This window comes from Nuphar pumila, chromosome 13, assembly GCF_984573655.1.
Source record: "Nuphar pumila chromosome 13, dmNupPumi1.hap1.1, whole genome shotgun sequence".
NCBI classification, from domain to species: Eukaryota; Viridiplantae; Streptophyta; class Magnoliopsida; order Nymphaeales; family Nymphaeaceae; genus Nuphar; species Nuphar pumila.
The window spans coordinates 88,882,029-88,897,681 of record NC_143261.1 but is presented as its reverse complement, the minus strand read 5'-3'; the positions used below and the strand labels follow the sequence as shown (position 1 = coordinate 88,897,681).

General features: G+C 37.7%; 1 protein-coding gene across 2 annotated transcripts in view; it reads right to left on the bottom strand.

The window, feature by feature from the left end:
• The window catches only part of LOC149819071 (DNA (cytosine-5)-methyltransferase CMT2-like), a 46,240-nt gene extending 34,181 nt beyond the window's left edge, over positions 1–12,059 (bottom strand). Inside the window, exons 1-3 of one of the 2 annotated variants that reach the window (XM_089986034.1) lie at positions 11,565–12,059; positions 11,338–11,372; positions 11,141–11,240 (exon numbers count right to left, since the gene is read on the bottom strand). In XM_089986034.1, coding sequence (XP_089842160.1) covers positions 11,141–11,240; positions 11,338–11,372; positions 11,565–11,936 — 507 coding nt within the window. In that variant the 5' untranslated portion in view covers positions 11,937–12,059. The remainder of the gene's footprint in view (positions 1–11,140; positions 11,241–11,337; positions 11,373–11,564) is intronic. The other variant, XM_089986035.1, reaches the window with a different exon arrangement.
• Positions 12,060–15,653: the final 3,594 nt, after the last annotated feature.

The window sequence follows — 15,653 nt, the reverse complement described above, 5'->3', positions numbered from 1 at the left end:
TTTTTGCCTTAAATCAGTATCTTCCATAGAAACTCATTTTGGCTCCAAGAGAGCCAATTCATCCCATAGTGGGTTTAGGGCACTATAGTAGTTTTGAATGCTAGAATCACCTTGCTTGGTGGTTCTAATCTTTTCTTGCAAGAAGTATGCTCTTGCAAGATCCTTTTGGGTATACATACCCCTCATAAAGGACCAAGCCTCATTGGCTTTACGAAATTTAGCTATATTAGCACATACCTTAAGCTCCACATTGTTCATAAACCACGCAAGGATTTTTACGTGATTGCTTTCCCAATCTTCCACTTCCTTTTGATGACTTTCAATGGCCTTGAGGCGAGCAGCTCCCTCAAGAGCCTTTTCTTGACCTTCTTCCACCTTCGTGAGCATAAGCTTCGGTTCCGAAACGGTCCCCATGACAAAACCCCAAAGCTTTTTCCTTTTAAGATTATTTTTCATTGCCGATGCCCACATCATATAATTCTTTCCATTGAGCTTGAAAGATAGGTCAATCTTTGTCTCCATGATGTTGCCAAGAAGTGAGAAGATGTCCACTAAATATGAGATACACGAACCACACCTTTCCTTCAAGAATCGAGTGGCTCTGATACCATGTAATGAGATATTGCAGAAATATAAAGAGTGCATACAAGCACTTACAACAATGAATAAAAGAGACAATATTACAAGTCCACAAAGGGACAATACAAGCACAAGCCTTTAAGAAGGCAACAATATAAAAAGCCTCTTATTGAGAAGAGAGAAAGCTCTCAAGAATGATAATACACAAGGGGTTCACCCCTATTTATACAAGAGGGAGAGGAGGAAAAAGGAGGGCCAAAGGGCCTCAAAAGGAGAGCCAAAAGGGGGCTCCCATAGAGTCGTTGGAAACCCCCAACGGTCACATTTGTGACCGTTGGGGGCTCCAACGACTCTAAGGTTAAAGCCCCTTTAGGTCCTCAAAAAGAATAAAAAAAGAATTTAAAAAATAAAAATAAAAATTACATTTATTCAAAAAAGAAAAATAGTTGTTTTCTAAAACAACTATGTGAAATTACAAAAATACCCCTGTCGGGTATTGATGTAATATACAGTATATATATATATATATACATATATATTAGATACATTTTAACACAACGTTCTGTCGTTGTTGGTTCCCTTGCCACTATGTGGGCTTTCGGATGTTCGGTATGTGTTGGCTCAAGTGGGGAGTCGAAACAGCTCTCCTTGCTGCATTGATATTTTCAATGTCGGAATCGACGGATGACGCTTCGCAGTTGCACGGCCTTCGGGCCAATGTTGCGTCGTTTACGAAGGATGCTACCTGGTTGATCCTGCCATTAGTCATATGTTTGTCTCAAAGATTAAGCCATGCATGTGTAAGTATGAACTAATTCAAATTGTGAAACTGCGAATGACTCATTAAATCAGTTATAGTTTGTTTGATTTATTGCATGCATGATGAATTGATTTGATGATATTGTGATAATTGTTTTTTATTTCATTAGTGTTAATGTTGTTAACCGATAAAACTTAAAAATTATATAATGTTTTTTTTGCCGCACCCCCGCACCCAAGGTTTTTGAAAGTGCCGCACCCGCACCCTATGACATAGATGTAAAGAATCAAATAGCCTTCAATTCCGAACAAAAGTATCCACCCATATAAAGTGGACAACACAAGTGTTTTCGCAAAGAACACATTTTCAACATCCACAAAGGGACACACGTAAAGAGGCTCACAATATAAATAAAAAGATTTTTATTAAACATCACAAATATTCAAAATTCATGAAATTTTTATCAATAAACATTTTTCCCTATAAAGAAACGCAAGTAGAAAACATTTTTGAAATTTCATGAAGAGATTCTAAAAAATCTCACATAACAAAAGGAATAATACTTGCAAATTTCAACAATAGTTCAACCACTACAAGTGGTCACCTCACTAGACCTCCAAACCCCAAAATTAAAGTGTATCAATGATTAGAACAAGAACATAACCAATGGGTGTACATAACTCACCACATTGAAAACAACATCTTTTGTCTATGTATAATGACACTTAACACAAGTGTATCAGCAACTAGAACAAGAGCATAGTCACAATGCCAACGATGGGCAAAAATCACACATGAAAGTATGAATAAACATCTATTGTATACATATAATAACACTCAACAATCAAATGTACCAGCGACTAAATCAAGAGTATAATTATAATGTCACTAATGGGCTAAAAACACACAAAAGTATGAATAAACATTTCTTATCTACATAAAATGACACTTAAATAAGAGGCATAATAGGAAGAAATACAAAAGGTAAGAGAACTTGTAATGAAAACAAACTAATGTCATGAATTTGTATAATCTTTTGAAATACCATGGTTTAAAAAATAAATAGTCATCACATATAATTATGAGCATCCAACATAATAATGACCAAATAAACAAATGAGTGATATAACACACTCATAAAACCAGAGATTAAACAACCGTAAGTTGGAGTCAAACTATAAGTTGACAATCTAAATTGACATAACCGATGTACACAGCTCACTCCCATCAACAAATTTCGGTTCAACAACAACAAGGCCAAGAGAAATGATGCATCATATGACACAACAAATGCCATAAGAAGGCAATAAATACTCACAAAAATTATTTTCCAAATAAGTGAGTTCAAATATAAGAACTTATTTGAAAAAAAAATCAAATCCAATAACGGTAGATGAAAAACTTAGACTGAATATAGTGCAATCACATGCACAACAAGATGTCAATCACATGCACAACAAGATGTCAATTGATGCAATCATATGCAATGCAATCATAAGCATCATTAATATAAGCAAGCTATATAGAGAGATAGCTCAATCTAGATTACAAGTCTACTATGAGACAATCAATGCCATATAACATTAAAGAGGACCAAAACATATATAGAGATTCTCAAAAAACCATAAAAAAAACCCAAGGGTATACACAAGTACAATTAATCATGGATACACACAAAGAGATGAAAAGAACTCATGTATATGCAATAATCTAAATAACTTAAAGTTGCATATCTTATACAAAAGACATGTATAGAAACAAATTTAAGCATATATGCAAGTGATAAAATTAAGGCACTAAGGGCACAAAAAATTTATATTTTATAAATAACAAGTATGCAATGAATCGAGTCTTGAATCAAGAACATACATATCCACCAAAGATCTAAGTTGACAAACATGTCCATCATTGATGGACAATTACTAAAGTGAACCATGAAGAAAACACTTATAACACCCACAAAGGGAAAACACAAAGAAGTTTATCATGATTCTTAACTTAATGTTTTATTAAAAACTAATTGTGCAACATAAACATAGCATTTAAATCTCATGCAAAACATATAAGATAATATTCATTAAAGAGCCATGACAATAAGAAAATAACATAATCATAAGGATCACAAAAAAAGACCAACAAGAGAAACACCCATTATTTTAAAATTTCTAAAATTATTTTAAGATATATGACAATTTTTCAAGAAAAAGCAAAGTTCAATAATAGAACAAAAGCAAACAAATGCTCAAGCATACAAAATTGTATACATATATATAAAATAAAGCAAGTTTCTGAAAAATTAAGATTCAAACATGATTTAAAAAAATGCATATGTCTAATTTCACAAGATTAAACAAATAAACCTTATAAGTAGAAGTCCAACAATAAAAAAACATTCAAAGCTTTTTTTGTTTTAATAAAAAAGGCATATATATAAAGATTAAAGAAAATAAGTACTTCCCCATGCATAATGCACAAAAAAGATAACACAAGAAATGCTTAAAGATATAAGATACATATTGGGTCTAGTTTTTCCTTAAATCCAAGTCACACAACGATCATGAATCCTTCACGAAGCACAAACTCAAACCAAAGAATCCCAAGACCCAAGAGGCAAAATGCCAAGAAGAAATTATTGGCTCTAATACCATGTAATGAAATAGCGAAAAATACAAAAACAATTTCACTAAGGGCTTTACAAGATCACGATCACAATGTGCACAAGCACAAGTCCCCTATTGGACAAAACAATAGCCAACAAGCGGTTGTAACAAAATATGCGGAAATATAACCAAGAGCCACTATGGGCTTACAAGATTGCAAACACAAGAAGTGCACAAGCACAAGTCCACTAAAGGAACAATATACAAGCCAATATTGGCAATAACAAGAACACAACAATATAACAAATTATAAGATTTATTGAACAAATGCTTAACACAAGCATGGTAAATACAAAAGGGGTTCAACCCCTATTTATACACAAAACACCCACTAAGAGAGAGGCTATTCGAAGCTCCCAAGGAGTCATTGACACACACACATGGATAAACATACATATTTTCTACAATCGATTGTCGTAACAATCGAGTTGGAATCTCATGATGCGAGTTGTTTTGACACAATCTAAACTCATATATGTGTTCAACATGCTTGATTTAGCAAGAATCAACTCTTGGATCATGTTTTTTTTACAAAAAAAAAAACATTTTTACGAGTCAAGAAAAATAGATACATTCATAACTATTATGGAAATCATGAACAACCATGAAGCAAACCACAGGATAAAGAGAAGTGTAAACAAGAGAAGACACAAGATTTATGCAGTTCAGCACTCAGGGCTACATGCACGAACGAAGGAGGAGCAAAAGGGCAAGCCCATACTGATTTCTTTCAAGGCGAAGAGGCTACTATATACATGACGAAGGGTGAGATACAGAGCTCTCAAAACCCTAATCAAGATGTGAGCAAAATACAAGGTGAGATACAACGCTCTCAAAACCCTAATCACCAATACACCCAAAACTCATACCCAACTCTCAAAAGGAGGCAACTATGTACATGACAAAGGGTGTATAACCCTAGCAGGTACCAAAAGGAAAAATTACAAATGAATTGCATGTGAAATGTCAAGGCGTGTGCACACCACAGCATACACAATACCACTAACTGCACTACAATAGGGCAAGTTTGACATATATTCTACCCTTTCATCTTTCTGGGGAGATAGTGTAGATACCCAATTTTTCCAAGATGACCAAAATACTAATATCTTTTGAAGAATCAAGCTGCAGGTTAAAGTTAACAAAGAGCATAGCACGAGAAAACCCAGAGGATCCGTTGGATGACTAAAGCAGTTTAGCCATCCGATCCTAAACGACTATCTCAGTTTAGTCGTCCGACCCTGGACAACTATCTCAGTTTAACCATCCAACATTTGCCTTGTTTTCAGACGGCTACTCCAGTTCAACTGTCCAACCAATCCAACATTTGGTTTATCTTCTTCAGAGAAGGGCCAAACATGTTTAGCAATCCATCTCTAGACAAACAAACCAATTTAGTCATTCAATCAGTTCAAGCAAATGAGGCACATTTGCCTCATCTTTAATCAGTTTTGCACGATTCTGAGAGAATATTACTCTCAAATAAACTTTCTCCCAGGAAGGACTCCTCCCAATTAGCCTCACCTCTTGTTTTGAATAAGCATAGATCAATTTGGACTAGATCTGAACCCGAAAAGTCCCATGATCCAGTTCTGTTTTGAACACCTACAAATAGGGGTTCACCCCTATGATCAAGGGGGAAAGGAAGACTTCTGAACAGTGGCACTGAGAAGAACGAACGCAAGACCGATGACACCCGTCTCTTCGATCTTTCTCACTTGCACAGAGGTTCTACTGGAACAACTGCAGAAAACCCTCACTTTCCTGTGAAAGTGTTGTTAAACGGACGAAAGAACCCTAAAGCCTAAAACATACCCCAAGTCCGAAAAAAGTATGTTTGTTTTTCTTTTCCTTCCTTTTATTTGTTTATTTTATTCATTTAGTTAATTTTATTAGTTTAAAGCAGATACTTACACGTTTCTTTTGTTCATTTACATTATCCGTTGTTTGCATTTCAAGCTACGAAAGTTCAAAACCCATGTCTTGGCTTTACCTTCTCTTTGGCAAAGGGCGGCAAAGACTTGAACGATGACGCCACATCTTTTAAAAGAAAATTTTGCAATTTAAAAGGTAAGTCTCAAATTTTCTATCAACAATTTTTGGCGATCACGGTGATATGCCATTTTTTTATTTTGTAGCTAGACCTACGTTTCAGCCTCTTTTTTATTTTCTGCTCTATTGGACAAACCCTGTTCTTTTCGTAGACTGGGCAGTCTGAGGGCCTTTCTGCACCTCATTTTGACAACTCTTGACAATATTATTGTTTTGTTTGCACGGCTAAACTGGTTTAGCCATTCATCCTGCTTTTCTCGCAGATTGGGCAATTTGAGGGCTTGTCTGCATTCCTACATTTTGACTGCTCCTGATAATATTGTTGTTCTGTTTGGACGGCTAAACTGATTTAGACGTTCATCCTGCTTTTCTCACAGAATGGGCAGTCTGAGGGCCTGTCTGCATTCCTGCATTTTGCATGTTCTTGATAATATTGTTGTTCTATTTGGACAGCTAAACTGGTTTAGCTCTCCATCCTGCTTTTCTCACAAACCGGGCAGTCTGAAAGCTTGTCTGCATTCCTACATTGTTACTGCTCTTGATAATATTGTTGTCATGTTTGGACAACTAAATTAGGTTTAGAAGTCCATCTTGCTTTTTCTGTAAACTTGGTCATCCAAAACCATGTTTTTGTATTGTCCTCTCGCCGTCTACTATGTTGTCTCTGATAGGTTTGGACGTCCAACCAGACTTTGCATTTGATAGGTTTGGTTGTCCTGCCAGACTCTGTTCCTGACAAATTTGGTCATTCGGCCAGAATCTGCCTTTTCCCCCCTTTTCTGTCGATGTAAATTGGTTGTCCAGGTCCTGCAAATCCTTTTCGCAAACTTAGTCATCTTGGCCCTGCGACCTCATTACAGACTTGGTCGTTAAGGACCTACAAGTTTCCTATAGAGTTGGTCATCGAGGCCCTGCAATTCTTCGCTCTTTGATCATCCAGGGCCTTTTTATGTTTTAATTGTCTGACCCAGTTTGGTCGTCCGACTCTATTTAGCTGTCTGGCCTAATTTGGTCCTCCGTCTAGGTTTAGACGTCTAGCTCTGTTTGGTCGCCTGGGACCCATTATCTCGAGCCTTGATTCATTTAGTTTCTTTCCAAATATAGATATGTTGGAATTAGGATCATGCATAAATATTAGGTTAGGTTTTATCATTTTTAGAAACCATTGCTAAAGAAATTGCATGACATTTAGAAATTAGGAAAACATAACATCTAGCAATTTTAGAATATTGTGTGAAAACCTTTTTTTTAAATTGTGTGCTTCCTATTTTTTCCTGTTCTCTCTCTTTTAGGATTAAAACCCTTTTTTGTTTTAGATTTTCAACTCTCATGTCCTACAATTTAGATCTTCGGATCCCCCACCTATACCTTTAATCCTAAAAGAAAGATAAAGAGAATGATCCAAAACAAAAAGATGGCTTTAATCCTAAAAGAGAGAGAATAGGAAAAAGCAGGATTGAAACAACAATAGAAGGCTAATCAATTGTTTCCCCGGGAGCCTGAAAGGGGAGGCATTAGATTGGTTTACCACCCCGTTTTAACGTGGAGGCCCTGCCCACCATCAGTCAATTGTATAACCTCAAGCAAAAGGAGGAGGGCGCCCACGAGTTTATAAACCGATGGAGGTCTATAGCTAACAAAATGAAAGAGTCGATCTCAGACTCGCATGCACTGCTCATAATCATGGATAATTTCTCTAAACTCCTGAGAAGCCTGATCGGCATGACTCAAGCATAGACTTATGTTGAGCTTATCATGAAGGCTATCACCTTTGAGGTAAGCATTAGAAGGAGAGTGTATGACGGGTTTCTGAAGAGCAACAAGAACAACAATGTTTATAAAAAATTAGACTCATCCAAAGCCCAAGTCAACATCGTCCAAACCTTTGGACAAGGTTAGAATCAAGGTCATCAAGGTCAGAAGCAGGATCACCAAGACCAGAGGCAAGGCCACCAGGGCCAAATGGGAGGTAACTAGAGAGGTGCCCCCAACAAACAGAACGAGAAGGAAAGTGCATACGGCGAAAATCCGAAATGGACCAGAGACAAGAGGTTCACAAGGTTCAAACCAACCCGATCACAGGTTTTGGATTTGCTACTGCAAGATAGTCTGATTAAATTGCTCGTAACATCAAACCCCCCACAAATGAAGGGTAAGCACCCATCCAAGTATTGTCTGTTTCACAGGGCAGTGGACCAAACACTGAAGAGTGTTATGTCCTCAAGCACATCATTCAGGACAATATTGAGAGTGGCGAGTTATTGATTGATGAGGAACCAATTAACCAGAGCAACAATGACCTAGGCGTTTTCCAAGAGCCCTTTCCAAATCATAATTCAGAAGAGGAGGTCTTGGCTTGTGAACAAACGGAGAATTAGCACCCAAAAAAGGCTATAAAGCAAAGACACCCGCCAACTCAATGATTTGCATTCCTCGAGTCCTCACGTGCAATATTAGTCCTGAGCAACTGCATGTAACTTCGCAAATGTGTTTCCAACAAAGGGTGAGAGTACAAGAAAGGCAGATTTCAAGGAAGAACCAAGAGATATCACGAGTCTCCTCAGATAAGTGCAATTCGTCTGGACCCTCCAGATAAAATTTACACCAGGGTTCCTCCCCCAGTGTTCTGTCATAGAGACACTAGAACAAAAAGGGATAGTCTCCCTGCACTCTATCTTAAGAAGAGTCAACCGAAAATTGATTGGAACAGGCCTAGAATTCAAGACACCCACAACAATACTGTTGATTTTTGGATCACTAGAAAAATCTATGTGCATGTCGAATTCCGGTGATCCAAAAGTCGGTTTCCACTAAATAAAACATATAGATCACATATATGGTGTTAGATGTGAAAAAAACAGACCAAAAAGAGGGGGACACCACTTTGCAAAGTCAATTGTATTTTACAATTGACTGTAGCAAATATATATTGTGTGTGTGTCTATATATATGGGGTAATGTCTGTTACCCTCATGGGTAAGGAGCCCCACAGTGAAAAACAGCAATTTTGTTAAGTTTTTTGCAGATCTGACCCTCCAGATGCAGTTTACATGTATGGTTTTAGTAGAAGATGGCCCCTGGATCATGTCTTTCTGACATGCATATTAGATTTTCCAGCGCGTTAAAAAATCAACAGCCTATGATATATTTAATTTTCAATCCTCAAAAAATTGTACTGTTATGTCAAAAAAATACAATCCAAGGATTGTTTCCTACTGTTTTGATCATGCTGAACACATTTATGAGGTTAGAATGAGTCGAAACAACTTGAATCGTGAGATACCAAGTAAATTGTAGGCACACACACATATTGTCCCCTATTTCAGAACTCATCCAGCCACCCATTAAGCTATACTCATGTAACCTTGTCATAGAAAAGCTTGTATGCTATGTCACACGGACTCGGCTCCAAGGTAGCCGCACCCGCGTCGACACGCACCAACACGGGTGCGGACACGGGTGCGGCTCAGACTCGGTCAACCCGACCCTGGGTGTGGTGAACGCACCCAGGGTCATTTTGGTCCATTTTTTGGAATTTTTTTTTTTTTTGAAATTTTTTTTTTAAAATTTTTTGGGCTACAGCTGTAAGGAAAAAAACCCATCACAACTAAAAAACCTGTACACTTTCAAGTTTTAAGTACAGAATGGGCACAACTCAAGTTTTTGTGGTTTTTTCCTGTATGAAGAAAGTGAATTATTACAGTGTATGAAGAAAGTGCCCAAAAGTGAATTATTCCTGTATGAAGAAAGTGTACAGAATGCCTTCACAACTCATCACATGTCCCCTAATGGGCACAACTTTGACCGAGTGTTATTTATATATATATATATATATATATATTTTTTTTTTTAATATATATATAGCCGAGTCCCCGTGTCCAAAATTTTTGAAATTGCGCCGCACCCGTGTCGCACCCGCACCCGCACCCATGTGACATAGCTTGTATGTCATACAAAGTCCGTTCATATTTTTCAATAACCTCATTTGCATCTATATGATCAGTGATCAATTTGTTAGGACACCAGGTCCGCCAATTGCCACTTGCAGCATGGTAAAGATGCACCCAGCAACTATAACTGGGAAGAAAGACATTAAGGGTTTCCAAGTATCGAAAAAACTACCTAATTTTTTGAATGAAGAGACTAGAACTTTTGGGAAAAAATGACAACTATAACCATAGTATTCCCATTTATGCTCAAAACATAACAACTTTTCAATACTTCACTGACTAACTTTCTGATAAGGAACATCCTAGGCGCAAAGTCTCGGATACCTTCTTTTATAACTTAAGGACACTAAACCTGTGTTTCAGGGCCACAATAGTACCACCATTAAATATTAAAGACGATGCTTAGCACCAATATAAGTTGCTCACAAATTTCTCAAAATGGCATAGCAGCTATGAGACAACAACAACTACGCCTTCATCCCAAAACAATTGGGGTCGGCGATATGAACCAACAAAGAAAATCATTATGGGTCTTCCACATGAATCCTTCTCCTCCATTCATTTCTATCCAATGCCATGTCCTCGGTGAGGTTCAAAGCATTCATATCCTTTCTTATCACCTCCATCCATGTCTTCCTAAGCCTACCCCGACCACTTTTAACTAATACATTTTCCCATTTCTCCATCCTTCTAACTGGAGCATCATTAGGCCTAGGTAGAATATGTCCAAACCACCGTAAACGATTCTCTCTCGTCTTATTTTCAATGGGTGCAACGCCTACCTTCTTACGTATCTCCTCGTTCCAAATCTTATCTTTTATTGTATTTCCACACATCCATCTCAGCATACGCATCTCAGCTACACTCATTTTTTGAATATGATGTCTCTTGGCAGCCTAATAGTCGTCCTATAAAACTTTCCCTTCAACAGCAATGGCATTCTACGATCGCACAACACTCCAGTTGCACTCTTCCATTTCATCCACCCAACCTTTATTCTATGATTTACATCTCCATCAATTTCTCCATGCTATGAGACGTCAAGCAGAAAATAACACGCATGTTACAGAAAAAATAGCATGCATGTCTGCATGCACACATAGAGGAATAGACATAGCAAGGAAAGTGAATTAACTGACCTTTACAAATGCAGAGTCACCAAGATGATAAATGCAACCATCAACATAAGCAGAGCCATAATGGCATCTAACATTGAGAATGCCAGCATCACTATCATTTCTACAGCAACATTGAAAAAGTTAAATAACAGCATGAGGAAATCAAATTAAAAAAGGGAAAACTCCCAAGATTTTGAACAGGTTCTTCAAGGCATCACTTGGATAGGCTCTTCTGCGCTTCTGTTTGATTTAGCTGAAAAATAAATAAATAAATTAGCAATTTTAGGTGCTAACAAGCCAAATTTTGAAGAGAAAAAACACTTTGTTTGTTCAATATTCTCAATAAACCCGCAAATCGATTTGAAATTTGCCAAAACTCTGGAACACAACTCTAGTCGTGAACGAAAGGCCCAATGTCATAAACATGCAATTCTTTCATGCCTACCCCGGCATTGTAACGTTCAGGCCACCGCTGGAGTGCTTCTGAAACCGGGATCTGATCTCTGCAATACCACGGATCTATGCTTGTCTTTCTTCTCTTCACATGTTGACAGCAGTTTAGAGACAGAGAATCCGTGGAAACCGCCGGGCGCGACTTCCGTCGGGTGGCGTCCGCAGAACCCAGGAACCTGGGGGATCTGCGGACTGGCTTAACGGAGGAAGAATAACTTCTGAATTCACCATTCCTTCCCTTCGGCGGAGGTTTCGCAGGAATGTCAGCGGAGATCGCCGGAGAAGCGCCCCCGGAGACCCTTTTTCCGGCAGCACGTGGAGCAAAGAACCTCGGAGATCGACGAACGGGACCCCTGGGCTCCATCGGGAGCGAAGGAGTGCCGACCGATCCGGGGGGAATTAGGGTTTCCTGCCGTCGCGGATTGAACGAGGGGATGGGGATTACCGGATTAGGGAGACGAAGGGTATTTATACAATTGTTGCGCCTGAGTCTGAAATGAATCTGGCGGGAATATAGATATAGGAATGTGAATTTGCCAGGCTCGGGCCGGATCTAGTCGGATTTGGAGTCAAATAGGGATCAGCTAAAACCAAATCCGAATTCCACTTGCTTAAAATCCAAAGTTTACATGTAGTCAGATTCGGATTTTTGTCGAATTTGGACTTGGACTCGGATACAAAAAAACTTGATATTGAATGCAGATCCTTGTTAATTGGATCCAAACTTGTCTACCAAAACCAACTAACCGGATTCAGATTAGGTTGGATATCTGACCTGAATCCTAATCATTTGGGCCCCTACGTGAGAACAAATTTTCCATTAGATGACCTTTGCTAATCAGAAAATCGCCTTTCAAATGTCATCTATATTATGAAAAATATCGCGATTTTATCATGATATTTTCCAATGTCATGATGTTAACATAATAAAAACGCTTTTTGCACTATCATGATATTTTCCAATGTCATGATGTTAAAAACCAACTATTGTATTGTTTTTAATTATGCCGATATTTATTTATTTTTTAGATCTTCTCCAGGAACTCAAGAGGTACTTATAGACAAGATTGAACAAGATTTTTTTCTTTTTAATATGTCGACATTCCTTTTATTTTAGGGCAAATTAGGGCTTGAATGGAAACCATCATCAATATTCTTTCAAGATTTGAAGGGGGAATACTTATCCAAGTTTATTTTTCTGTTAGAGTGGCAACCTAATTCTTATTCAATCTCCCATTGACGTTGTTTCATCATATGGGTCAGTTAGTTGCTTAAATTAAAATTGATATTTATGCACTGATATACAATATTGATATTTGTGTATAGATCACATGGCCAATCTAGTGTTTCATGCCCACATGAGCATGTGTCCCTTTATTTTGTTTGTGAATGGGTTGCTAAACAGCTACTTGTGGTCCACTATATTTACTCTTGAGAACAATTTGGCTGACATGCTGTCTAAAGTCCTTTATTTGGTTTAGTCTCTCTCTCTCTTTGATTCAAAGATAAGGATAAGGTTGGTCAATAATTTCTCACCAAGATTGTTATAATTTTTTCCAACAGATAGGATCCCTATCGTTAAGGAGATAAGCTATATGATACCTTCGACTTTCCATGCCTTGCGAAGGTCCCTTAATTGTGTATGATTTTTGCGACTGCAAAATCATTTGATATATACATGTATATTGATATCGTATAATCCATGCCAAAAAATTTGATTCTTTATAACCATTTTTTTTATTTTTTAAATGACATTTCTTATATGTGTTTTAAGAATGTAAAATATAAATTTATTTGGGAATATTTAAAAGCTCTCTCTCTCTCTCTCTCTTTGATTTGATGGTGCCGAAAAAAACAACTCTAGAGATCATTATTGGAAGGAGAAAAGATCACGTGGGGGGGCATGCGACTTTTTCCCCATTTTTATCGATTACTTTTCTTTCAACCACCCAAAAAAAGGGGAGAAGTATGTGTGGAACCCATGCAAAAACCGAAAACTTTTTCCTTGGGGGAGAAACTTTTGAGAGTTTTTTTCTCATGGAAAAGTTACGTTTGAAAATTACTGTTGCAATTGCCCAACTATTTTAGCTAATTATTTCTTACCTATAATTTTTAAAATTTGACCTCTGATCTTTACCTAACTACTTTAGTATTTTCTTTCTATGTTAGATAATTACCTTGCATATACTATTTTAGATTTTACGTCCTCTTGAGCTAACTATTTAATCTATTTTGCTTCTTTTTTTATTAGTTTATTTTTCTCTTATCTTATCACATCTCTCTCTCCTAGTGATCACATTTTGAGAGTCGCTATAAAAATTAAATTAATGTATTATCTCTTTATTCATTTTTTCTCACAAGAAATTTAATGTAAACATGATTTATTTAAGGGTGGGACATATGGAGGGGCTGTTAAACTTTGCAAGTAACAATAATTGAAAGCACCTCAGCCTCAATCAAAGAAGATGGACTGAGCTCTGCTACGTTTGCTGCAATTCCTTGTTTCCCAAAGCTTATTTATAATAATGTCAAAGAGACAATGTGATAGAATTGATCATATGCTTCTCATTAGACAAGAATACTATTTACAATGCTTAGAATAACTTAATCCCTTTATTACAAGGAGTTTCAACTTCATTTGTTTAATTTGTTTTTTGAAAATGGATTGGCCTGAACGCCCTTGATTGGCCCCTCCAAAAAGGTACATGTATCCCTTTTTCAAAACTAGCCAACATTAGTTTTTTTTTTTTTTTAAAGGCAAGCCGGGGTTAGGCAGACCCCCCCACCCCCCCCACCCACCCACCAGTTATTAATCAACTTATACTAGAAGGGTTTGTACCAGAAAGGTCACACCACAAATAAACGTGCACTGACAGCTCCTACCAACCACGTGAACCTCACTAAACCAAAAGAAAAGGAAGTAACAAGCTAGATTAAAAGAGCCACAAAGGTGTTTGGCATAGTGGGATGGGACCTAGGCTGCTAGGCAGGTGATCTAGGTTCAAATCCCATGAGTGTCACCCCTTGCGCAAGGCGGAGCATGGTGACTCCCTGCGTTCAAGGGGTAAGCCCACGACAATGACTGCAAGTACGTCAGGCAAAGCCAGTGCGGCTAGGTCTCTGATCTTGCGTGTGGTTTCTTCATGTAAACAGGGGTGTCACCCCCGGATTTTTTTTTTTTGAGATAAAATAAAAAATGGCTACAATTATTAATAAAAATCTATTTCTTATGGACAAATCAAACTATTTGCTGCAGTCAGGGCTGGGCTAGGACTCGGCTTTTAAATTATTTTTTTTAACTGGGCCGGGAGGCAGGACTGGGCTACAACCCAGTTCTGCCCCCCTCCCCCAGCTCCGCCTATGATTCCATTTAGTTGTAAGTCCGCTTCCTCCTCATTTTCAAAATCTATTCCCACTCACTTGTCATTTCTCACTCTCTTCTCTTACTTTTTGCATTTTCTCACTCTCTTCTCTTACTTTTTGCATTTTTTGTATCTGGCTTGCATGTTGATTGTACATTAATTATTTCATATTTGTGCAAGCTTATCGGTGAGCTCAGATAGGCATTGTCCAAATCATTGTTGTGCCAAAGTAAGGTTGTGGAATGAGTCAATCAAGTTTTAGCCACGTGGTGCGAAGACAGAGACCAAATACACATGCCATCTTGTCAATATTTTTAGAAAGCAAACCACTGCTATCCAATTGTCACTATCTCTACTTTGGTAAAATTTTCTATTCAGCTCTAAACAGCTCCATGCTAACTTTGATAAGGTTAAAAGGTGGGTGGATTTGTTACCTACCTGTTCATGTGCTTTCATGGGACGTCGTTTGTGCAATCGTAAGGGACACTAACTCTTACTTTAGTATACTGAATTGCATGTGTCGCTATCCTTACTAAATTATTGTTGATGTTAATGTGGGGACACTTCTAGTTCTTGGTTGTCCTTTCCTTTTGCGCCAGCCTCCCTCGTATCCCTACATTATATGGCTAAGTCTCTTTTCCAGATTAGTGTTGTTTGGTTGAGTCTCATGAGATTTGGATTCTCATGCAAATGAGAGAATGAATCTCATTGGGATAAGC